This window comes from Rhopalosiphum maidis, chromosome 1 (genome assembly GCF_003676215.2).
Source record: "Rhopalosiphum maidis isolate BTI-1 chromosome 1, ASM367621v3, whole genome shotgun sequence".
NCBI classification, from domain to species: Eukaryota; Metazoa; Arthropoda; class Insecta; order Hemiptera; family Aphididae; genus Rhopalosiphum; species Rhopalosiphum maidis.
This window is the reverse complement of record NC_040877.1, coordinates 78321454-78346910: the sequence shown is the minus strand read 5'-3', so window position 1 is coordinate 78346910 and position 25457 is coordinate 78321454. Positions and strand designations below refer to the sequence as shown.

The window sequence follows — 25457 nt, the reverse complement described above, 5'->3', positions numbered from 1 at the left end:
GAAGAGTATCAACACTATCAACATCAAAAATTCTGAATTTAACAGTTGATAAGAAATGACAATTATTTTAGATAACAATTTAAATTCTTCAACTTTTTAGTAATAACTACAAAGTATTATTACTCTATGCTATAATTCTACAAATATAACAAGTAATAGGTGCTAAAATAAATGCTAATAGTTAATCTTAATCTTAATACATACGATATATTATATAGTCTTGCGATATTAATTATTAATGATTGACGATTGACTTAGTAATCATAACTTAAAATATTTTCTGTGATCGTGTTTGACAGTGGATAAAATCATGAGACATGAAGCATGGTGGCTTTTAAGGCTTTTAAGAGTTGGGAGGCCCCCTCAAACTCAGAAATTAAATTATTAATTAGTGCTAGAAGCTAATGAAAAAAGAAATAATTTAATTATCTTACTATTTAAAATTATTTAAAACAATAACATTGTATATTTAAAAATGAACTTGTCAAGCCTTCGTTTGATTAAAAAAATATAATTTCTGTCTTTTTTTTTTGATAAAAGTACTTACTGTGATCTCCTTCCCCAAATTGGTATAGGTGTCTTGATATGTCTAAATATGGACGTTGTGCTCCAAAGATTTTCCTAAACATCTAGTTTTTACACAGTTGTGCCGTAATAATAAATAATAACTAGGTATAATAAGTAACGAGTAACGACCAGGCCCGTGAGGCCGGCCCTAGGGCGGCAAATTTTGTAAGAAATAAAAAAAATTCATATAAATATTTTATGCATTTATGTAACTGCATAAATTAATATTATTTATTATTTTTATATTATAATTATTTGTTTTATTTATAATGACTATTGACTTGATTTCTTTAAAATGAAATAAATTTATTAGAAATAATTACATTTTGTTTTCTTGTGGTAGGGGCGGCATATTTAGAAGGGCCTAGGGCGACACTTGTTCTAAACGACTAATGAATCATAATTAAGTAATGAATAATAAATATCAATCAAATTTATAAATTTATGGATAAGACAATTTGCACAACTGATGTTTACTGTTTAGTCAATTTTAATTTTTAATTTTTTTTTTGATAAATCGTACACAAGATTATTATTACATTTATTTTATCTATTGAAACATTTAAAACTACTAAACCAAAATGGTGACACTTGTTGTATCTATGGGTTATGTCTTCAACACTACTTGAATTAATGTCAAATTAAAGACAGTCTCAAGACAAGATGCTTTCCTTTTGTTCATAAAAAAAAAAAACACATCGCATAATTATTTTTTGTACATAGGCAGTCTATATATTTGTATAAACAGATAACAAATAATTCAAAAATTGTTTATACATTTATTTTCTCTGTTATCGATAAGAAAATAAACAAGTAGATATATGAAAAGTCAAGAAAATTATATTTTATCAACAAATAATTATTTATTAAAAAAAAAAATGTGCATAAAAAAATGTACTCCATCTATCGATTATAAATTAAGTTATTTTAAGTAAGTAGTGTCAAATAATATAATATGAATATTAATAAATATATTTAAAAAAAAATTGACCAATAGCATTATCTTACTTTTCATATGTGAAATTTAAATTAATTATACATGACAAATTTATAACACAATTTATATTGTATTTCTTTTACTCATATTTTGAATACAAATTACAACATTTAACTTTTATTTTTGTTCTATAAGTATTAAGTATATTATATTTAATAAGAACTAATAACAAGCAGGCAAATTTAATAAACATACTGATATACTGATATGTAAACAATGAATAGCTTCAGGGGACCTGATGATTTAATATTAAAAAATAATATCTATCCACCAGTCTGATTTAACAGTATAATTATTAAACTTTTCATAATTATTATATTATATATATAATATAAAAAGTGATTAAACAACAATTATTATACTTATTGTCTACTATACATTATAAAAAAATTAAATACTTTTTAGTTTCTAAGTTAAACAAATGAATACTAAATAATTCACATATTTTGTTTTATATTTTTTACAAAACAATAATAAAGTTAATTTTCAGTAACTAATTAAGACTATTGCTCCATTAAAACATTTTTATTGAAACAGTTTAAAAAAAAAAAACAAGAAAACATGTTTATTTAAAATTCTAAGCATACAAATACATTTATTCATAAAAATATATAAATTTACAAATTAAACAAAAGTGGATTTATTTTTGTATAACATATTATAATTGTAGTAAATATAAAATTAAGATATTAAATAACCAATAGATAACACTTTGGATTTACCTATAGTATTATTAATAATAATAAATATTTAAGTCAATAAAAGAAGAAAGGAACTAAAATATGCAAATACATAACCTAAAAAACATGAGATTTATATTGCATCAATAAATATAAAAAAAAAAATACAAATATAGTGTATATTATTTGTATATTTTATATATTATGACTATTCGATTGTCATTTAATTTATAATTGGGTATTATTATTATAATTATTTTAATACCATTTATGATGTAACTAAGTTTAGTAGTTGCAAATTATTACACAAAAGCCATTTGTTTCTTAGGTGCTCTAGTTAGCCTCTTTTGTAAATGTCGCTCGAAGAATTTTTTTATTTCTGACACAATGAAAACACTTGATGTTAATCCCAATAAAAGTAAAATATCTAAATTTGGAAAAAAAATTTTATTTTTTTTAACTTTATAATTGTAAAAGATGATTGCTTTTACCATATAAAGTAAGTGCTTCTGTCTGAAATACACTTTGCAATGGTGGAAAGTATATCACTAACATTTGGCCAACAACAGAAAGTGTAACAGCAACAAGAAACATTTTGTTAGAAAACAACCCAATAGTAAATACCGATTTTGTCTGTAAACATAATGTATGTAATTAAATAGCAATATAAATAAAGGAATCAATTTAATATTATACAATTTTAAAATCATCTAACCTGTGAACGGCAGCTAAGAGCATTAAACATATCAAAGAAAACAAAACAGGTAAATGTCATTGTAGTGTCTCTCTTAGACACATCATTGTCACTCATCTGAAATAATTTTACAAAATAATTAAAATTAATTAATTATTAAGTCTTGGAAATTTATAATTAATATGGAAAATATTGATTTTATTCCACTTCATTTTTCTAATATTTAATACATAGAACATTTAAATTAAATATAAAAGCAATATTTATGAACAGGATTTTTACATAATTTAATTTTGTATTAATTAATTATTTGTAAAAACAACTGAGTATAATGAAATTATTTATTTATTAAGTAATTAATTCACAAAACCTATAACAAATAAAATTAAGTTCCAAAAATAAAAACTTACTTCTCGTTTAAACACCCAAAGGGTTCCAACAATTATAATTGATGCTGAAAAAAGAACGTTTAATACAAGCGTTTTTGTTATCATTGGTGTTTTAACATTCCGAGGACCTTGTTTTACAACATCTTTATCAACTGGTTCAACTGCAAGACTGAAAAATGTTAACAGTAGAATTGTTAAGAAAAAATAATAAATTCCAAATAACTTAATAAATGAAATAGTTACCTTTGGGCAGGTGGACCATCCATAATAATATTAATCCATAATATTTGCATGGCATTTAATGGATTTGGTATTCTAAAAATTGTTGCTAAAGCAATTAAAGATAATGCAGCTATACTAGTACTGAGTTGAAATTTCACAAAATTTCGAATGTTGAAAAATATTCCTTTCCCTTCTTCAATAGCTGCCACAATTGTTTGGAAATCATCATCAACTAATATCATGTCAGATGCTTCTTTACAAACGTCAGTTCCATTTTTACCCATAGCTATCCCAATGTCAGCTTTTTTTAATGCAACACTATCATTCACTCCATCACCAGTCATTCCAACAACATTACCATTTGCTTGCAATGCCTAAATTATATAAATGCGAATTGAATAATACATTTAATTTAAATTTGTTTTCCCAGTATTATAATAAGCTAATTTTAAATGTATAATATTTTGCTAATACTTTTGAAACATTGATGTTTTTGTGTTTTAAATTAACTAAAATATGTAAATATGGTAAGAACTAAAAATGTATTATTGAAAAAGTATTAAAGCATCCACATAAAGACAATATAAAATTGTTTCATTTTAGTATTTTAAATTGAATAAATAACTGATCAATAATAGCTTAAATTTAGTAAATTATAATTTTAAATAAACTGGGAAGTCACTTTACTGTGTAGCAGGTTTCAAACATACCTTGAACAAAACATCGCATTTATTTCTAAGAATATTTTATCATTACTCTTATAAATATAAGAAATAATTTTTATTTTAGTAACTTAAGGTTAAATTATTTGTTGTAAAAACCACATATTATAGAGTATTATAAAATTATATCATATATCTATTATTATTAATTGTTATGAACTTATGAGTTAATGGCAATGTATTGAATAGTATTAAATATTAATATATTCGTAGAATAAATAGCTTAAAATTACTTATAATATTTTTTAAATTTCATCATTTTTTAAATTACAATACAATATTACAAATAGTTCACACTTATTAAAAATTATGTAGCTTTATATTAAACTTTAAATTTTTATTTCAGTCAAAATAAATTATAAAACAGCTCGTAACCTATGTTCAAGCTATAAAGCTTATAATCAATAATAACATAAAAATATGAAGTGTAATCAAATATTAATGTTAATAAAGTATTAGATACCTTGATTATTGTTAATTTGTGACGAGGTGTAACACGATAAAAAACAGATACATTGTTTACCATTGCTTTTAGTTGATGATCAGACATATTATCAATTTGCTGGCCAGACATGGTCTGTCCATGAATCATGTCTAAGCCAATCATGCTTCCTATAATATTATAAAATTAAGATTAAAATATTGTTTTATTATTTATTTGTTAATGTTATATGTAACATACCGATAGCAACTGCAGTTTCTTGAGCATCTCCAGTTACTAATTTTACTTTAACTCCACAGTTATATAACTGTTCTATAGATTCTCTAACAAATGGTTTTGGTGGATCACAAATTCCCACTAATCCCAAATAGACCAAATCTTGTAAAGAATCACCTTTAGCTAATGCAATGACTATAAAAATGTGTTAAAAGTTAAATAGAAGTATGACAATTTAAAAGATATGTAACTATAATACAGCATCAAAACAAACCTCGAAGTCCTTTTCTGCCAATTTCATATGCTTCAGTAAAAATTTCTTGTTCTTTTTTACTACTCAATAATAGTCTTTCATTCCCACTAGAATATTTTGTACATTGTTTCAAGACTTTTTCTAATGCCCCTTTGACAAAATAAATTTCTTCTTTAACCTATTAATTTCAGTAAAATAATAAAAATACTTATATGAATAAAATTTGATGTATTGCAAAAACTTACATCATCATATTTATTAACACATTTCACAGCCATAAGTTTTTGTTCAGAACTAAATGGATATTCTTGAAGTTTTAAGTATTTATCACTAATACCATACATTCTATTCTAGATTCAAAAATGAAAAAATTGTGATAAAAATAATAATAATAAATAACATACGATTTAACTTTTTAAACACCTTCATAGCAACTGCTAAAAGAGCCCCTTCAGTAGGCTGTCCCTGTAATGTATCTCCATTGATTGTTGCATTATTACAAATAACTCCAACCTGTATAAAAAATATACATATATATATATATATATATATATAATTTTAACAAAAAACAATCTGTAAAAATATTGAGACAATTTAAATTATTAAAAAAATACAATACATACTTCTAATAAATTATATATAGCTTGCTTAGCTTGGTCTGAAGAGAATGATTTAAGTAAATGAACTTCACCTTGATCGTTGTAACCGGTTCCGGAAACCTAGATCATTAAATTAATATTATATATATATATTGAAGTTTCATAATACATATTTTATATACAGATAGTCATTATTGTAATTCATGTTTAAATATAGTAAAATCCTGTTAATGAGTGTCATTACTTAAAAAACATATTAGCCTTGTACAATTATCAAAATTTTACTGGATTAATGTGTAATAATTTTTTATTATCAGTTTAAATTAAAACATATTTATCATTAAACAAAAATAAAAATATTTTATAACTTACATCAGCATAATATCCATCTGAAGTAATAATTGTAGTTACAGTCATTTCATTATTGGTTATAGTACCAGTTTTATCAGAGCATATTATATTAACACATCCTATTAAAACAAAATAAATATATATAGCAATAACAAATTAGTAATTATTAATTAAAGTTAAAAAATTACCTAAGGTTTCAACAGTTGGTAATTTTTTTACAATAGCTTTTCTATTAGCCATACGCATTACACCAAGAGCCAAAGTCACAGTTACAACTATAGGCAAGCCTTCTGGTATTGCAGCTACAGCCAAACTAAAGCAATAAAAACAAAAATTGTAAAAAATGAATTTATTTATTGACTTTTTTTTTACCTAACACCAATTGTAAACATATCTAAAATAGGTCGGCCCTGAATCCATCCAAGCATCATTATTAAACCAATTATAAAGAAAGAATACACTGATAGTTGAGTACCCAGAATATCCATGCTATTCTGCAAAGGAGTTTTTGGTGCTTCTTCACTTTGCATTAATTTGAAAAGTTCACCAAACTCTGATTTTTCTCCTGTATTTACCACTACTCCTTTGCCATTTCCACACCGTACTAATGTACCCATAAATGCTATATTTTTCATTGATGTATGACTCACAGGATTCAAAACCAATTCTGTGGTTTTCATGCATGGTTCTGTTTCACCAGTAAAACTACTTTCGTCTACAGCTAAATCAATAGCCTATAAAAAAAAATCCAATAATGATTTTATTATTAACAAAAACAACTATGATCTATATTTAATATTTTATTTTTATATATTACACTTTAGTTTTACCTCAAACAGTCTAATGTCAGCAGGGACTCTATCACCAGTACTCAAATAAACAATATCCCCCGGTACCAATGATCTTGCAAACATAGATTCTAATTGTTCCTCTCGAAGGCTAAAAAGTAAAAAAAAAAATGTCAAGTTATTAGTAAATTTTTTTTTTAGAAACAGATAATGATAACATGTTACAATGTAACATTATCAGTGACAAAATGAAATAAACTAAATTGATGTTTAAATTTGAATAACAATTAACATTATTAGTAGAAATAAATCTCATTATTCAAATTGTACATAACAAACAAAACATTTTTTTTTTGTGAACTATTCAATTATAATATAAAATATATTACTAACATATTGAATAATAAGTAAAATAATAGCACATAATAGACCAAAAATAACAAAATTAAAAATAGTTATCGATAAGTATGAGATATTTCTCATATTATGAACATGACAAGGTGTATTCCAAAAACCTGCCATACCGATAAAATATAAAACCTTGATAGGAAAATAATTGAGTCAGTGTCTCAAAATTTGTTTCTCTATAATTGTAAACGAATTATATTACAAATATTCAAAAAATTTAGATATACATTAATTTTAATTAATAATCAAAATTAGTTTTTTGTTGATATTTATATCAAATTTGTTATTTTAAAATTAAATATTTTATCAATTATTATTCTTCAAATATAAATGGAGGTAGACACTATATTGTTGTCTTTTATGACTTCTTCTCCATTGAATATTATGAAATTAAATATATTTAATAAATAATTTAAATAATTTTCTAAAAACGATGACTCAATATATTTTTGTTTAAATACTAACCATCGACATGTAGGTGGTACTAGTTTTGTCAATGCTTCTAATGACTTTTCAGACCTATATTCTTGTATAAAAGCTACAGTAACAACAATGATAATGGCCTGTAACAAATATTATAGAAATTTAAATAATAGCACAATTTAACTATTTTTATTTGAAAAAAAAAAATGAAGACAAAAAGTTTAATGATTTTAAGTTAAAAATACTTTTTAAGTATAATTCACAATATTAGAATTATTCACTAAGTCCTAATAACTATTCTGTAAAAAATCAATGAATAAAATATTTACAAAAAAACATTAACAATTTAAAATGTTTACCTGCCTTTAAAGATATTATTTCAGACCAAGAAAAATAACTTGTCCAAAATTTACTATTTTCTTAATTCATAATTTTGAGAAAAAAATAAGATCATTCTTAAATTGTCTATTAATAATAAGTAATTTTTTTAAGTAATACATACTGTAGTAATACTGAAGGCATCATCAAATTGTTTCATACATACACTCACGACAGCTGAAGCTAACAAAAGGAGTATCAATGGATTTCTAAACTGAAAAAAATAAGTATACCTACTATTAATATTCAAATTCATAAATGGCTTTTAAAACTTTACATAAATGTATATCATATTAAATACCATATAAAGATGTAAAATTGTATAGATTAACTATTATAAACTAAAATTAACTTACAAGATTATTAGATTATACAATTATTTAAAAAAAAAAAAAATTACACAATAAAAATGATTTATGAATAAAAATTCATTTTAATGCATTTTAAATTGCCTGTAAATATTTAGTAACTTTAGTTTCATTATAAATAAACTATTAAAAAAAAAAGATGGATATGGACGTAAATAATTGTTAATGGATTACTCAGAAAAATCAAAATATACAAATACAGCATTGTCAAATTTCCAAATAATATACTATTTGGATAATAAAGTTGTACTTGAAATATTGTATGTGTTTTAGTAAATTTAATAATTATTTTTAGTATTTTTACTTGAAAAAAACCAATTACAAATACATTTCTTAGGTTTGCCAGATTTTGAAAACCGGGACATCATATTGAATTCTTTTCTTTTTTTTTTAGATAAAATCTTTATAGATAAACTTAATGACCGGCCGGACATCGAGACATGTCGTTAAAACCAAGACAAATGGTAATCCTAAATTATTTCTTTACAAATTGATACATATTATAATTATTTTTTGATTAAGTTATATGCTATTCAGAGTATCAATAGTACCTAATACTTTATATTCTACCAATTCTTTTAAACTTTTTTAAAATCTAATAATTTTAACCTACATTAATATTTAACAAAACACAATTATTAAATATTAAATTTAAACTAACATTAAATACTATTAACAAGCATTTTTTTTTATTAAAAAACTATTGAACCCTAGATCCTGAAATGTTACCTTAGGTATTTAATAGTATACTTATACAGTTATACACATATTATTCTTAAACAAAAAAATTATTAAAAACTTTCAACTTCTCTTCTTATAAAAGTTGTTTTTTCAAAGCTAAACACTTGCAGATATAATCTGAGTCCTAAGCATTAATAATATAATGTATTACCTGTTCAATATATTTTTTCCATAACGGATCTCCTTTATGAACAGAAAATTCATTGTATCCTGTTATCTGCCTTCTAAATTCACATTCTTTCCAAGATAATCCGCTCCTAAAACCAACTCTTAATCTGGACACTACATCTTCAGCACTTATTGCACTTGCTTCTTTTGTAGTAAGCCACATTTTTTCATGTTCTGCTATCATCTAAAATAAAATAAATGATTTTTTTTAATTACTTAGGTAGGTAACTGGTGTTTTTAAAAATTAATGTCGAGGCACATACAAAATTTGAACCTGATGGACTATTATGTGATTCATGAATTAAAAGAGAATGTAAAGATTCATTGCTAATTTTTTTAACAATTTTGTACTTAGAGTTCATTATACCAATATTAAATATTGTTATACTCAAACTACTACTTATAACTGTGAGTAAAATAACATATTAGAAAATTAAAAAAAAAAAAAAATGATAAGAAGTAATTAAACTAAATCATGTTTGAAGAGGTGAATTGTATACATTAAAATTAAAAGACATTTTAAATGTAATTAGCTACACACTAACGAATTTCACGGTTTACTTTATATACAATATAATATTATTTTTTGATTTGCCCACATAGATTATAAAATGCTTTATCAACGTTATCAACGTGTTAACATAATATTTGTCCAGTATCACGAAAATAACAGACCTACCAACTTTTAGCTGACAATTATTATATAAGTAAATTTTTAATGTATTTAGTAAAGTTATCGTACGTTGAAACTTGGAAATCATCACTTGACGATCGGCAGCACCATCATTTTAAAAGCACGTCGTTTAAATGAGTTGTTATTTTTTTATTACATCGTTATAATAAATGTTTTTAAATTATTCGACGTAGCATTATATTGACTATTGATATTCAAGACACCCATGATGACGATAATATAATACACACGTCACACAAAATAACAGCCAATTGAGACTAACAAAAATATTTAATAATAATACCTATTATATGGAAAATAAAAAATGTATTACATACCTACCAGTTAGGTGATAATAGGAGGTACCTATTACCTATAATACTGGTATACGAACATACGAATTGTGCTAAAACCAATACGAATCATACTATAATAACTATATAGTATAGTTCATGCGACTACCAGCTAGATACTGTAACAATTATCGATGGCACGATTATGCCAAATAACCTCCCACTCGGATCCGACAGAAGAGGTTTGAAAATGTTTATTGCTTATATTATGGCCAATGATTAATATCACGTTGATCTTATATTTTTATGATAAATGATAATAATATACTGCAATATAACGTAATAATGGCAATACTGCCTATTTTGAAAACAATACCAGTAGTGCCTTTATCTTGCAGTATATTTTTAATTAAATTATTTCATAGATTTTTAGCAGTACCTAAGAACACTAAACAGTGGTAGTACTATCACTTCCAAATTTGAGTCCAATATCAACAAAGTTAGTTGGTTCTTAAATTAGTTATTAATTATTATTTTTCTTTATTCCTACTAGATATATAATTATAAATGAGTTAAATGTACGACTTTTAAAATTGTTATGGTACTTATTACTAAATATTTTTATTTTTTATCAAACATTGACATTGTATAAAAAATTATATTTATTTTACCTATTAGTATTATATATAATAATTAATAATTATTATGTCCTTTTGTGCTTACGTACTTACTAAATAATAATAAATAATTAAATTACAATAAATTGTTAAAAAGAGCACATAACATAAAATATTATGCGTAATATCCATGACCTACCTATATATTATATAGTACAGGGGTGATCAACCAGTCGATCGCGACACCCTTTTACATTTTCTTGAATTTTTGGTTGAATTTTTTTGTAAATTTGTATATCTTTGTATATATCTTTTTTATATGTGAATATAAAAATTATGTTTAGAAAAAAGCAATAAATAAATGGTCGATCGCGACAACCTAGAAAATCTTGGAGGTCGATCGCAAGTCTATTTAAGTTTGGCCACCTCTGATAAAGTACATTACCACAAAATAGTAGTCTGCACGTGGCCCTCCCTAGTCCCTGCATGCGCTTGTAAACTTCTCGAAGACCTTTGTGTACGAAGACAGACTACGAGCGTAACTAATACCACCGCCAAGGCGTTGATACCCAGCAACCGACACAGTAATACTGTAATATGCAGCCTTTAAACGGCCCTTTTCATGGCCATTCAACGCAGATATTAGGCCCATGCCTTAGGGTATGTCATCTAAATATTGAAGGTATTTCGTCAGCTAAGAGTGAAATTTTATTAAAACTTACGAGAGAGGAAAAAGTAGATGTTTTTGGCATACTATAAATAAATAAACCACAGAATACTAGGTATAATGTATAAATACCAAGGTACGCGTAACCCTAAGGCTTAAGTCATAAACAAAAACCCCAATTTTAAAATGTTTTTCAAATAATTGGGACTTACTAATGGAGGTCAGGAGGTATATAGTGTGATTTAGATAATAGGTATCTAATGTCTAATGATGATAGAATCTCGATATTACTTCCTAAATACTCGTAACTTCTAACTTAATAATTTTTTAAAATTTAAAATAGTAGTAATGACTAATGAAGAGCACATCACACATTTTCAAACTATTAAATGTATCGATCCTCTCACAAACAAATAAAAAACAACTGTAATTTGATATTACCGACAAATACTTTTAACAGATATTATTGGTATATATCACAAATTCTGGAAACTTAAACGGGATAATTTTTCAGTCATACACGGTGTTATTTCAGAGGTGTGACCAGGGGGATTTTTAAGTCTTTCCCTTCGGAGAAAAATATATGCGATATTTTATTGGATATTTCTATGGCATACCCCCTGCAAATTTACGATGTCCTCTGATTTGAAATAAACTCTATTCAAACGTTTGTTTTTATAAAAGTTTTGCTGTACATTGTTCCACTTTTCATCCAAATTAAAATTATAATATTTGTTTTATGTGTCATATTGTCATTTGTTTAATTCTTTAATTCCTTTTTTTCTTATTTAACCATATATAAAATGTTTGAGATAATAATATAATAGTAAATGTAAATATTTCAATAATAATAAAAATAAAAACTCATGATGTATAATATATATATTGATATAATATACAGGTATTTTAGACTTTTAGTTCACGAGGTCCGCGGTGCATATATATACCGAGTAATTAGTAGGTTTATTCAGTATTTACTAGCTACTATTGAGGCATACAGAGATTTGATTCAATTTTTTAACTATACCTATTTTTAGATTGTTGTAATTATAAATAATCATCATAGCGTCACTGCATAAAATTAACAGAAGTCCCAAGATCCATCAGTTAAAACAAAAATTACCTATTTATATACCATTAATAACTATAGAACATAGGTATATCTAGTTATTAAGTAACTTATGCCTTTATATACACTAATATTATTTACAAAATTAGCAATCATTAAAAAGTTATGCTTTAACTCATATATATATTGGTAGTTCTTATTATTTAGGGTAACTTATTTTACATATAGTTTCACTTGTAAATAATTTCTAAGAATTTTATTTGACTACCTATTTGTATAATATAATATATTATAGTGAATAAAATGATTTCTAGTTTTGTAATGGTGCACACCATGATTTTTATTATAGTAATGACATTTTAAAATATACTTATTATATAGTAAAATCTTATCATAATTGTTGAAGTTCAAACGTTAATGCGACTAAATTATTATAAATGCTATAACAATAATAAATGGTTGTACACAAACGATAAGAGTATAAAAACTGATCATATATTATTAATTTGTACATCTGCAATAGTGCAATTTAAACCACTATAATGACCTCTATCCAATAAAGTAATTATTTTTTGTCGTTTATGTATAAAAACTGATTAATATTGTACCTGATATTACATTATCCAAATTTCGTAAAATTATTATTATTTTAATGTTAGTAATAATTTTATAAAATAAATTGGAACTATGCTTTATTAGTCAACAGTCATTATTCATTAAGTATTTTAATCACAGTTACTTTGTAAACAATTCAAGTAGTTCAAATAAACAAAACAATATTTGGTGAACTATACTTCATTAATATTATTCAAATTAATAAATTTTGTGAATATCTAACCTTAGTTAAAAATCAATTTATTTTTATTAATTAATAAATTATTTTGATTGTGTGAAGCAGAACAAAAACATACTATAAATAATTAATGAGTAATTATACCATTATATTCAACTATACTGTCTATATTGTCAGTTTATTATTATATATTATATTATTATTGGCTTTACTACAGACTGCAGAGTGGATTATAACACCGTTTATCACTGCGATGCAATTTTTTTTATATTTGATCATACACATTACTTATTACTCTTTTATAAACTTATTAATTTAAACATTTTTTTTCTAGATATTCAAATTTTAGTGGTTCAAAGGATTAGTATTAAAAAAATATTTATGATAAATTTATGAATTTCCAATAATATATCATCATAATATTCTATTATATACATTTAATTTTAATATATTTAAAAAAAATGTCGATTGACACTTGACAGTTGTTAATTTGTATGTATTTATATATAATAAGTATATTATACACTCGTCGATTAAAGCAGTTTAGTAAAATTTTATATTGAATTACAGAAGTTGTTTTGAAAAAAATTCTGTTTACCTATACAGTGTCCTGCACATTATAATATTCGTATAAGATACTGCAATCCTGCAATGGCATTATCATGATTTCACGTTATTCCATTGGTTATTGAATGTAAAATATACCTAAATAATGACCAATAAACTATATATTTTCCATGCATATTGTTTCCTTTTATTTCGCAGTGTCTTATTCAATAATTTTAACCAAGTTAGTCATTACTCATTACATTATAAACCAATTATAGCTCTCTGAGCCGAGTTGATAAAAAAATCAATAACATTAGATACCCAAACCAAAACATATTCAATTAACTTTTATTTCATAAGATAAATGATAATTATTTATATATTATTATTATTTATGCATAGTTTCATTTATTTAATCATAGATTTTAGTGTTAGTACTTAGTAGTTACAGTGAAAAATTTAGTCATGGACGATTAATAAAAAAAGCTATACACACTTCATTTTATTTAAATAACTTGAATGGGTGTGTTTGAGGTGTGATGTAATTTTAAATTTAAAAATGATGTTAAATCATTGCATGAAATTAAATATACAGCATCGTTTATTTTGAACGGAGGCTATTAGTTATTATTAGTTATTACTAAATTCATACATCCTTTTTAATAAATACTTTAAATTAGAATTTTTAAATATTTAAAAATAATTATATTGTCCGCTTGGTTAGGAATTTAAAAATGACCAACGATTTTAAATACCATGATATCCATTTAATAAATATACTATATGTAAATACTAAATATATAATTAAATGAAAATTAGATATCCAAAATATCCAAATTAAATTACATAATATACTGTATGTTTATACGTATAAAATATTTAATATAAATTTAAATAAAATACTAACCTTATCGTTTTCAATCTTTTGCTCTTTCTTACTCATATTTGTAACACCGTTATTTACCTAAAATATAAACATTTTTATGATTATTAATATAAATAAATATATATTGATAAAAAAAAATTATGTATTTTAAGATTAAGTGTCGTATATAAGTCTCAGAATACTTGATTAAATTTAATTAGTTTATAATAAACAATTTAATATTATGATACTTAAATATATTTGTGTACGTGATTACGTGACAATGGTGAAAAATATTGATCATTGACAAGTTGACACATTGAAATATTATCAGGATATAACGATAACTTTTTAGGGTAAAAATTAAATCTTACCGACAAAATTGTAAGTATTAATTAAAGTAAATAGTATACATATATTATAAGTCAAAAATTAAATTGGTGTATCTATACCCGATACTAAAAAAAAAAAATTATTGATATTGATAAATACAGCAGTTGAGTAAGATGAGTTTAGTATATTATATACCTACATACGTGAATATAAATATTAGCAAAATGAGACAAAAGCAATGTAAAAAAAAACTATGAGTACAGATGAGAAGAAATTCAATCTTAGGTGTATAATATCTTAAGCCAATTAGTAATTGCGTAGAGTGGCTATATTTTTTATTTTATACGCACTCCCATTGCGTATACTCGAATAGACATCATATCTAAAAATGGAAATCAGCTAATAGTTACTAGTGCGTGGTTGTAAATATAAAACAAAAACAAGAAAAATACCTTTACAAATATGATATAATACTCGAATAACAAAATAAAACTTAAAAAAAATGCACTTAAAATTATTTTTAACTTAATGTTGAATATAAGTGATTAAATTTATTTCTGTTATTTAAATGTACCTATGTAATTTAAAAATTGGTATTATTGTGGCTTATATATGCTTTAAATAAAACTCCTTATCTATGTATTGAGTATACTATAGGACATAGGTACTCATATTTATTTATTTATTTATTCAATATAAATGGACGCGAGTACTAAAACATAATAATATTAACATTGTGTGTGAAAAATAGTACATAATGCAATAAGTTATAGTTTTTACTTAATAAGAGATTGATTATAAAAATAAAAAGTAAATATAGAATACAAATCGAGTATAGTTTAAAATAATAATAATACATTTTCAAGTATAATCAAAGACAAAAGTATTACCTGCAGCGATATGAAAGTTAGCAGGAAAGTTCTAGATATATTTTTTAGTTGATAAAAGTGGGTAAAAAGGTTTTGGATCTCTAGTATTAAGGCTATTAATTTTAAAACAGATTAAAAAGAGAATAATATATACATTAATTATATAAATATAATAACGAATTTAAGGAATTTAAAATAAAATGATATACTTAGAAAAAAATGCAAAATATTGATTTTTGGAAAATTTTAAATACAGATTTAATTACAATTTATCTAATATTGAATTTATATTATGACTTATTATGAGTGTTATGAAAGTTATTATAACAATTCGTAAAAAATATAAATTAAATAGTCTACGTATAAAGATAGAAAGATTAAGTTGTTGTATCCTTATTATGCGTGGGAGTATTTTTTATTTTGGACTTCTTCATTCGAGACTTTTTAGTAGGGGAAATAAAAACGGTATTTTTATATTCACTTTTTTCGCTCCTGTAATTCAGCAAACGGACTTATAAATTATAAATTATAAGTTATAATAAATTTATATTATATCTATTTAATTGAATAGGCGGTACATGATATGAACTACGTGTCTACACACGGTATCATCGGTACCATATGAGGCAACTGTTAAGTATTACACATTAATTAATATTAATATTTATAAATTAATTAATTTGTATTATAAAAAACTAAATATATTGTGAAGGAAATAAGGAAAAGGCGGCTCTTCTGGGCTAGACAAACATAGCAAAAAGATGACTCATTCATATACACGGTACAAAATTGTTTATTTAGAAGGAAGAAAACCAATACTTTATTAGTGTGATTTAGATTAAGGTGGAAGAATCAGGTAATAAAAAGTATGAAGCAAGTTGTGGCGAACGCAGGATGGCGAGTTTTAGTAATGGATATCTATAAGGAAAGATATAGCAGAGCATAAGTTTATTAGAATGGTCTTAAAGCCGAAAAACCCGAAACAAATATAAATAAATAAATTATTATATATAATACAATAAGTTCACGGACGTAGTCAGGGGGAGGTTAGGGTTGACCTTAAATATAATAAAAATTAAAAATTCATAAAATAAATAAATAATAAAATAAAATGTTTAAATTTAATTTTTTTTTTGATAATAGAAACACACAAATTTAAAAAAACTTTTTTTTATCTATTTCTAATTTAATATTTTTTGAGATATAGTTTTTCTTTATTTTTTGTATTACAGTTTTACTTGTTTCATTTAATTTATTGCAACTTTGAATTTTAAGGTATATTTCAGTTTGAAAATATTGAACTGGGAGAGCTTACATATTTCCTACAGGTAACCATAATGATGATAGGGAGAGTTTATACATTTACTTCAGGTAAACCTAATGTTGACCTAGGAAAGTTTACCATCGGGAGAGTTTATTATTTTTAAAAATCGAAAGAGTTAATCACCGCCCATATTTTGCTGACTACGGTCTTGAATAAGTTATAAATTATCAAAATTTGTTATCATTGTTTATATAAATGTTACATGCAAAGTATACAATTTGGGAATTTTCTACAATGCCCAGGAAATATATAAAATGGCCTTCGTATACTTTTCCCGTAACATATATATATATATGTTTCACAATGTTATATAAATAAAACAAACAGTGCAGTTTTGAAATTCTATTAAAAAAAACATACGTAACTTACAGAAATGAGGTTTATTTTATTTGGTACATCATGGCCATCATGCCATCTTGTATATTAATTTTGAAAATGACATCAGAAAGATGATAACCCCCAGTAATATGATATATTGTTGAGAACGATTTTTGAAATTTGATGGCCCGCGCGGCTCAACTGACTTGAGCATTTGTGACTTCTTTTTATGAGGCCACCTGATAGAAAATGTTTAAAAACATTGGCCACAAACCTTGGGGGAACTCAAAGATTGAATTCGGGAGAAAATCACCGCTATACCCGTCAATATGTGCAAAAATGCGGCCGAAAACTTCAAAAATCTACTTCCACAATATATTGCTGCTGGAAGTCATAATCTTTCTGGTGTCATTTTCAAAACATAATGTACAAGATGGTATGATGTACCAAATAAAATAAACCTCATTTCTGTAAGTTGCGTAGGTTTTTTTTTAGTAGCATTTCAAAACTGCACTGTTTGTTTTGTTGCACTCTGTACAATTCACATAGTATATACACTACAAGTGTAGATCATACATTTATACATTTAAATTACAAGTTACATTAAAATAATAGTTAAAAAGTTCAGTTAATTTACCTGCATTTGTGAAGTAACACTAATGATGACTTCATTTTTTTTATTTATTTCATTTTCAATAATCTAAAATAAAAAAATTTATTGAAATTCAAATGTTATCGTAATCTGCTAGATGCATAATACTAATTATTAATTAGTAATTATCAATTATTACAAATTAAATACCTTAGATTGGGGTGACTTTGATAATGAGAGGCGAGATTAAATTTGTTGGAATTATTTATTTAATCTTTTTATGTCGCTTCAGTATTTGTTTAATAATAATTAAAATTGCCTGTGTCAATTAACAGTTATAATGTTATAATATAATCGTTGATACAGTCATATCCATCTATATTTTAATATTTGCAAACGTGCGTGTTGGTTATCAGTCATCACATTTTGTTAACTCACAAAAATATTGCCGCAAAGTAAGTAAAACATTATATTATATGTACTTAATTGGCTAATTATAATTTGATTGTTATTAATGTACCTAGTTCAAAAATATGTATACATCATTTGCGGAAATCGGGGGGGGGCTTGAGGGGGCTTAGCCCACCAAGCCTCCTAAAACATTCTTGCAAACATAAAAATTTTGTAGTTTCATTTTTATATACCTTATAACATTCTTAAAAAACAAGAAATATAACACATAATAATTTTTATATTAAAATTTGTTTGTATAATATTTTACATAATATTTTATACGAAAATAAAAATTATAAGTTGGAAGACTGTCTTATAGTAATTTGTTTTATCGTCTGTCAAATATGACAAAATATATAAAATTATATTAATTTGGAAATACAATATACAGTGATTCTTTTATCATAAAACACTCATTATTTCAAAAAGTATTCATGTTTTTGAAAACATTTTTTTACATAGTTTCAAGTTTTTAAAAAAACAATGTTTTTATTAAAAAATTATATTTTTAAATATTTTTTATCCTTGTATTTTTTAAGTTATTTACTATTTTAAATGACAACATAGAGATTTAATTTCAATTTTCATAATCCAAAGCAGAAATATTTTCTGAATATTTTGATATATAAAAATCGAATTTATAGGGCGAGTAGTTAATGAGTTATACGTATTTAAAGTTTAAACAAGCGGAATAGAGGACCAACATTTTGTGGGATAACTCTGTACCACTCCATTCAACGCATATAAACTATAAATACTTATAACTTAGAAACTACTCACCCTAAATTCGATTTTTATGTATCAAAATACTCAGAAAATTATTCTGCTTTTGAATATTATAAATTAAAACTTTGTTGTTATTCAAAAAAGTAAAAACTTAAAAACATAAAAGGATAAAAATATAATTTTTTAATAAAAACGTTATTTTTTTAAAAACTTGAAACTATGTAAAAAAATGTTTTCAAAAACATGAATACTTTTTGAAATAATGAGTGTTTTATGATAAAAGAATCACCGTGTAAAATAATTTTTCACAGTTAAAAAAATTGTTATTTTTTGCTATATTTTCATTTAGAGTGGTAGATTACCGAAACTGGAGAACGGGTTTTATTACTTGGGGTCTTGTTATATTCATTTAGTCTAGGAGAAGTGATGTGAAGATTTTCAGAACTTTTTCTTCAATCGTTAACTCACTACAAAGCTCTAAAGCTGAAAAACATAAAAAAAACTCCCAATAAAATGTGTTTTAATTTTTTTTTTTTTTTTGAAGCACTGTAGTGAATTAATTATAAAATATAAAGTTCTGAAAATCTTCATTGCACTTCTCCTAGCCAATGTGAATCTAACAAGACTCCAAACAACAAAATTTGCTAACCAGTTTTAGAGATCTATCTCACTAAATGAAAATAAAAATAAAATCCATTATACATACATATTGCATACAATTAATACATTTCTAACGGTTTAATTGTTACTGGTTTATGAGAAAAATCGTAGCCCCCCAACTTTTTCAATGGTTTTCCGCCTATGGTATACATGCATGGAACAAATCTGAACTGTTGTTAAAATTTAAAAAAAAAATTATCTATTTGAGTATAATATTATGATAGTATAATTAATAAACATATATATATATATATTATTATACGAAGATCAATCAAAATATAACTTGCATTGGATCATAAATTAACTCAAATGAATATTTTTCCATCAAAAAATTGGTAGCACCAGTGTAGTTTAAGGAGTTTTTCTAAAGTTTTTCACTCTGAAAAAAGAGCCATGTTATTCGAGTAGAAAATTTGGGAATATCCTCCCCTCTGTTCTAATTTGTCATCTTGTAATTTTCATAAGATCTGTTTCAGATTGGCTCAAGAGCGATACCATTCAGATGAACAAGTGAAAAAGGTCAAAAACGGCTAATGTTCACAAACGGGACTGGTGTTTTTCGAACAATGTATTTATAAACTAAGTCATTGATACTATAAATATAGTAACTTGTTTAGTGATAATGTCGTAAAACAATTTAAAAAGAATTCTTTTCTATAAAATAATGTATTATGATAGTTTATTGGAGATAGATTGATAATAACATTGGATTGACTTTCATTTACATTCAAATATATTTTAATAAAAGTATTTTTTTACTCATTTATTATATAACACAAGGTTTTGTTTAAAAACTTTAAAAATTAAATTTGTTTTGTTTTAAAGAAAAATGTAATATAAGATTTTATTTACTAACAAATCTGCTCATTTAAAAATCCTATCAAAGTTACTACAAGTACTACGATAGGTGTATTTTTCCTGTATTCAATTAACAGTAATATTTATTTTTCTGTAAAATTGGTCACGCGCTACAGTTTTATTTATTTGTGACTCGGTGAGTAGTACTTGATATAGTTCGAACAATGTATAATATGGATAGTGTTTAGGTTCTATAAATCTAATATAATAAGTATTATATTGTATAAATACATGATACACTACTATAGGTATCACTTTAAAAAGGCCACTGTTGTACACTGAAACGGAATGAAAACTGAATTGATCGATTATTATTCCATATTTCCATATTCGATGTTCAAAAAAGATTAAACGTATAATGAGTCCAACAACGATAAAAATTGTATATTGAACGGTATGAGTAAATGAGTTTATACGGCAAGTTCGTATTACACTGTAATGCTGTATCCTGTATACATTGTTCGTTGTTCGCATTGATTGTGGTTAATGGATAAATAATATCGTAGTGTTATATCTAAAGCTAATCAGCTTGAGATATATGTATTATGTATATTGTATATCTTGTGAAAAATCAAATGTATGGCTAATAATAACGAGTGGGTACCTTATATAAAGGATAACATATCATACATGATTACAAAGATACTTCTTAATATTTTATGGATACACTTTAAAAGTTTTGACTTCTAAGTAAAAAAAAAACAATGTTTTCAAAAAAAAAAAATAATGAATATTTATAGTTTAATATGTATATGTTTACATGTTCGTATAAATAAATAACTTTATAACTAACTTTCTAGTGATAACTGATAGTATTATAGTACCAAAATAATATGTATAACATAATGGACAATTGGAAATCCTAATTATTAATAATTTAAAATTTAGATATCAATTAAATAGGTAAATAATATAATACATATCAGTACATATAAATGTAAATAATTGATAAATCTTTTATTATTTTATATAAGGAATTTTATAATTACGTTCACATTAAAGTTTTCCAATTTATTGGGAATTTAAAATATACCATGTGTTATTATTATATGCATGAAAAGATTATATTGTATTTTAAAAAAGTGATAATCATAAGTGTTGTGTGTATGTGTATGTGTATTTAATATTTATGTATATTGTATACATATTAAATACATAATAAATTTCCTGGAATCATTAGTTATTGGCTTTAATTATTTTGTTATATATTTAATATTATGATAATAAATTACACATATTTAGTCGTTTAATTATTTTAAATGTCGTTTTTATTTTATTAACATATAATATATACATTTATTAAGATGTAATACTCTTAATGGATCATTTATTATTATTCATTAGCATTATAGTATATTTTTTCATTACATTTTTCCAACTTACAAATTTATTTGCCAAAACTATAATTTTGTTGTATTTAATAAAAAAAATAAATTAACAAACACATGATATTTTTATAATCATGCCTTAATATTATTATTACTAATTTTACCTAATATTCATTAAAAATTAAAAATATTCCTCCTCGAGCCCTGCAATATAATCCACTTAAGCAAAATCAAAATTTTAAAATTCATCGCACTAGAGTTTATTCCTCTACGACTTAAAAACGTCCTACTCGAACGTGATGTGACTCTGTTCTACTAATGTATAATTTGCGTTTAACAGGTTCAATTTTGTGTTGTTATAGCTTAAATATTAGAATGGATTGCTTATAATCAAACTTAAAGGTATGCATACTATCTTTGTTCTGTTATTGGTTTCTTACAATATTTTAATTTTTAATCCAGTTCTGAATGTATGTAAAATATAAATATTTAAAAACGCTCATGACTCGCTTAAAAATAAAAATATTGTAAAAACTAACAGTAGGACACAGATAAAGTTCTTACCTCGAAGACGTTTGAAAATAGGCCAAATCACTAATATCTAAATCAACAACACAAAAATGGAACCGTCGAACGCCGAAAATTGTCTATGTTGTCCGTTTGCAAGACGGATACAACACATATGCGGGTGTGACGTCCTATTAAAGCAGTGTCAAAAAAAAAAAAAAATTAAAAATGATTTAAATTTTTTGACGAAACTCACTTCGGATACCTGCGCGGTGGCGGTCACCGCCTTCTCGTCAGTGGTCACTTGCAATGTCGCCACTGCAGCAGACGCAGTAGTGACATCTCCGCTGGCGGTCGTCGCCGCAATAGAAATATTCTCGTCGGCGGTCGTCACCGCAGTCGCAATATTCTCGTTCGCAGTCGTCACTGAGGCAGGAATATTCTCGTCGGCGGCCGTCGTCGTCTCCGAGCGATCGGCTACCGTGGCAGCCGTTACCTTCTCGGAGATGGTGCCGGTGGCTTCGTCGATGTAACAGGGCTCGGGCGAGGCGTCATCGGAAGTCTGCCGGTCGTTTTGCGCCTGTCCGTGCGGCGGTTCCCGTAGCGGCCGTGCAACCGGTGATGGTTCCATGTCGGTCGCGTGTTTGCGTCTGTCGGACTGTTGCTGTCGTCGTCGGCCGGGCGAGCCGTTGCTGTGCGCGGTGCAGCGGCGGCGGCGCCACACTGTACACGTTATAGCGGCGGGACGCGCACCGAAGACCACCGTTTGCGGTTTTGTTGTATGTTGTTGTTATGTTGATTCCCGAGGTGCAGTGGCTGTCCGCCACAAACTGCACGCGACTATACGTTACCGAGATTGGATGTAGTTGATGGGGGGAGGGGGGGTGCAATATAATATAAAATTATCCCCCTCCATTTACCCTCCAAAAAATTCATTTCGAACTCCGACTTGAGTATACTCTGGCTAGTGGCATCCAGAGGCGTAATGCCGCAATGTCAATGAAAAAATTGTTGGGGTTTTTGAAGAACCATTTTTTTCAGTTCTATATTATCGCGTCTTATGAACATGGATTATTACACTATCAGCGCAACTCCGTTCACCAATACTCTCTATTCTATAATCACGTAATTAATAATGACGATATAAACGATTAATGGCTGTACTATAGTATATAATTTATCAATATAAAATAATAAGTATAATTATAAATGACACGAGTTATAATGGTGAAAATGTCAAAACCAGCAGCGGTGTACTTAAAAGTATCCAAGTCTTTCCCTACAAATTATGTAAATTGTACATACTACATATGGACTCGTCTTACAATTTTATATACATAATTAATATCTATTAAATTGTGGTTATAGTGTTTTATATTATTTATGTAATATATAAATACGTATTATAACAATAGGTAAATAATAATAATATTTATGAAAAAATAGTGTTTATTAAGTTTTGCTTATAGGTGTCGGCCGTCTAGCCTTACGTATTACTATATAGTATATAATATATACTATACGAGTATATTATACAATATACATATTCGATGTACATTATATTTTTAAAATTTTGTCACTTTTATTTTAGTGGTGAATGGTAATTGGTGTTAGACTGTTAGATAAATATAAGTTAAACCTATATAAAAATATAAAAATCTTACATAGTTACATGTATATTTTGCTATTTTGTGTAAATTGTAAGTATAATAATTAATAATTTAACACTACCATATGGTCCATATTCACGGGTATTCATTAGAAAAATGTAAGTGGACAAAATAAAATAATTCTCAAGCGTTAACTAAATAAAGATTTAATATTATGTCATATAAATGTATAAATAATTCACACTTGTACAATACATTTGTTATATAATTAATTAAAATAAATTTCAATAAATTAAAAACAAATTTATTATTCAGTTTCGTTAAATAAAAACTGCAACTTTGTTGTTTTATTCCAAACATATATAAAACTATCTTTGTTCAAATTTAGGTGATAATCAAAAACAATTTATTTTATGCTACTTAGGTTATATATAATATCATAGAAGTATTTATTAATTTATAAGTTCATATTATTTTCAAATAAAAGTTTCCCCTGTCTTGCCTCCTTCCCAATGGGCTAATGAGAACCCATGACCATAAGCCCATACCTACATGTATAAACTTTTTCACACCATTTTTTAGCTACGCAAAAGTCGAAAAATTTACTATATCCAAGGCTATAGTCAATGAGTGTATTTGGTCTTTCTAGCCACCTAATATATACCAATATCATAATGGCGGCCAGTGCACAAAATTCAAATCCTGCTAATCAGATAAAAATTTTTATTATTTTATCATTATTTTAAATTTTGAGCGGAGAGAAAAATATATATTTACAATGGTAAGTTTTCTGTCTGTCATCACCTTTAGAGGCAATACAAATTAGAATTTCAACTTCAGGGAAGTTTCTGGTAGCAAATTGGATCTAGTTGGTACTTTAGAGGAGTCAAAATTAAAAAGTTTCCAGTAATGTTTAATTTAACCAAGCAAAACTAAACAAAAATTAA

General features: G+C 25.3%; 1 protein-coding gene across 2 annotated transcripts; it reads right to left on the bottom strand.

The window, feature by feature from the left end:
- Positions 1–2269: 2269 nt before the first annotated feature.
- LOC113559468 (calcium-transporting ATPase type 2C member 1) lies at positions 2270–23680 on the bottom strand. Of its 2 annotated transcripts, XM_026965317.2 has the most exons (21): positions 23157–23680; positions 18414–18476; positions 14975–15031; positions 9390–9590; positions 8254–8343; positions 7794–7891; positions 6963–7071; positions 6505–6866; positions 6321–6445; positions 6154–6251; positions 5806–5901; positions 5606–5695; positions 5428–5532; positions 5204–5360; positions 4954–5124; positions 4735–4883; positions 3571–3923; positions 3349–3496; positions 2960–3055; positions 2736–2877; positions 2270–2671 (listed from the first exon to the last, which is right to left on the bottom strand). In XM_026965317.2, the coding sequence occupies exons 1-21, from the start codon at positions 23529–23531 to the stop codon at positions 2547–2549; spliced, it is 3210 nt and encodes a 1069-aa protein (XP_026821118.1). In that variant the 5' UTR covers positions 23532–23680; the 3' UTR covers positions 2270–2546. The 2 variants fall into 2 exon arrangements, with proteins under 2 accessions (XP_026821118.1, XP_026821120.1); XM_026965319.2 differs by lacking the exons at positions 14975–15031; positions 18414–18476; positions 23157–23680 and adding an exon at positions 9670–9844.
- Between the last annotated feature and the right edge of the window lie 1777 nt (positions 23681–25457).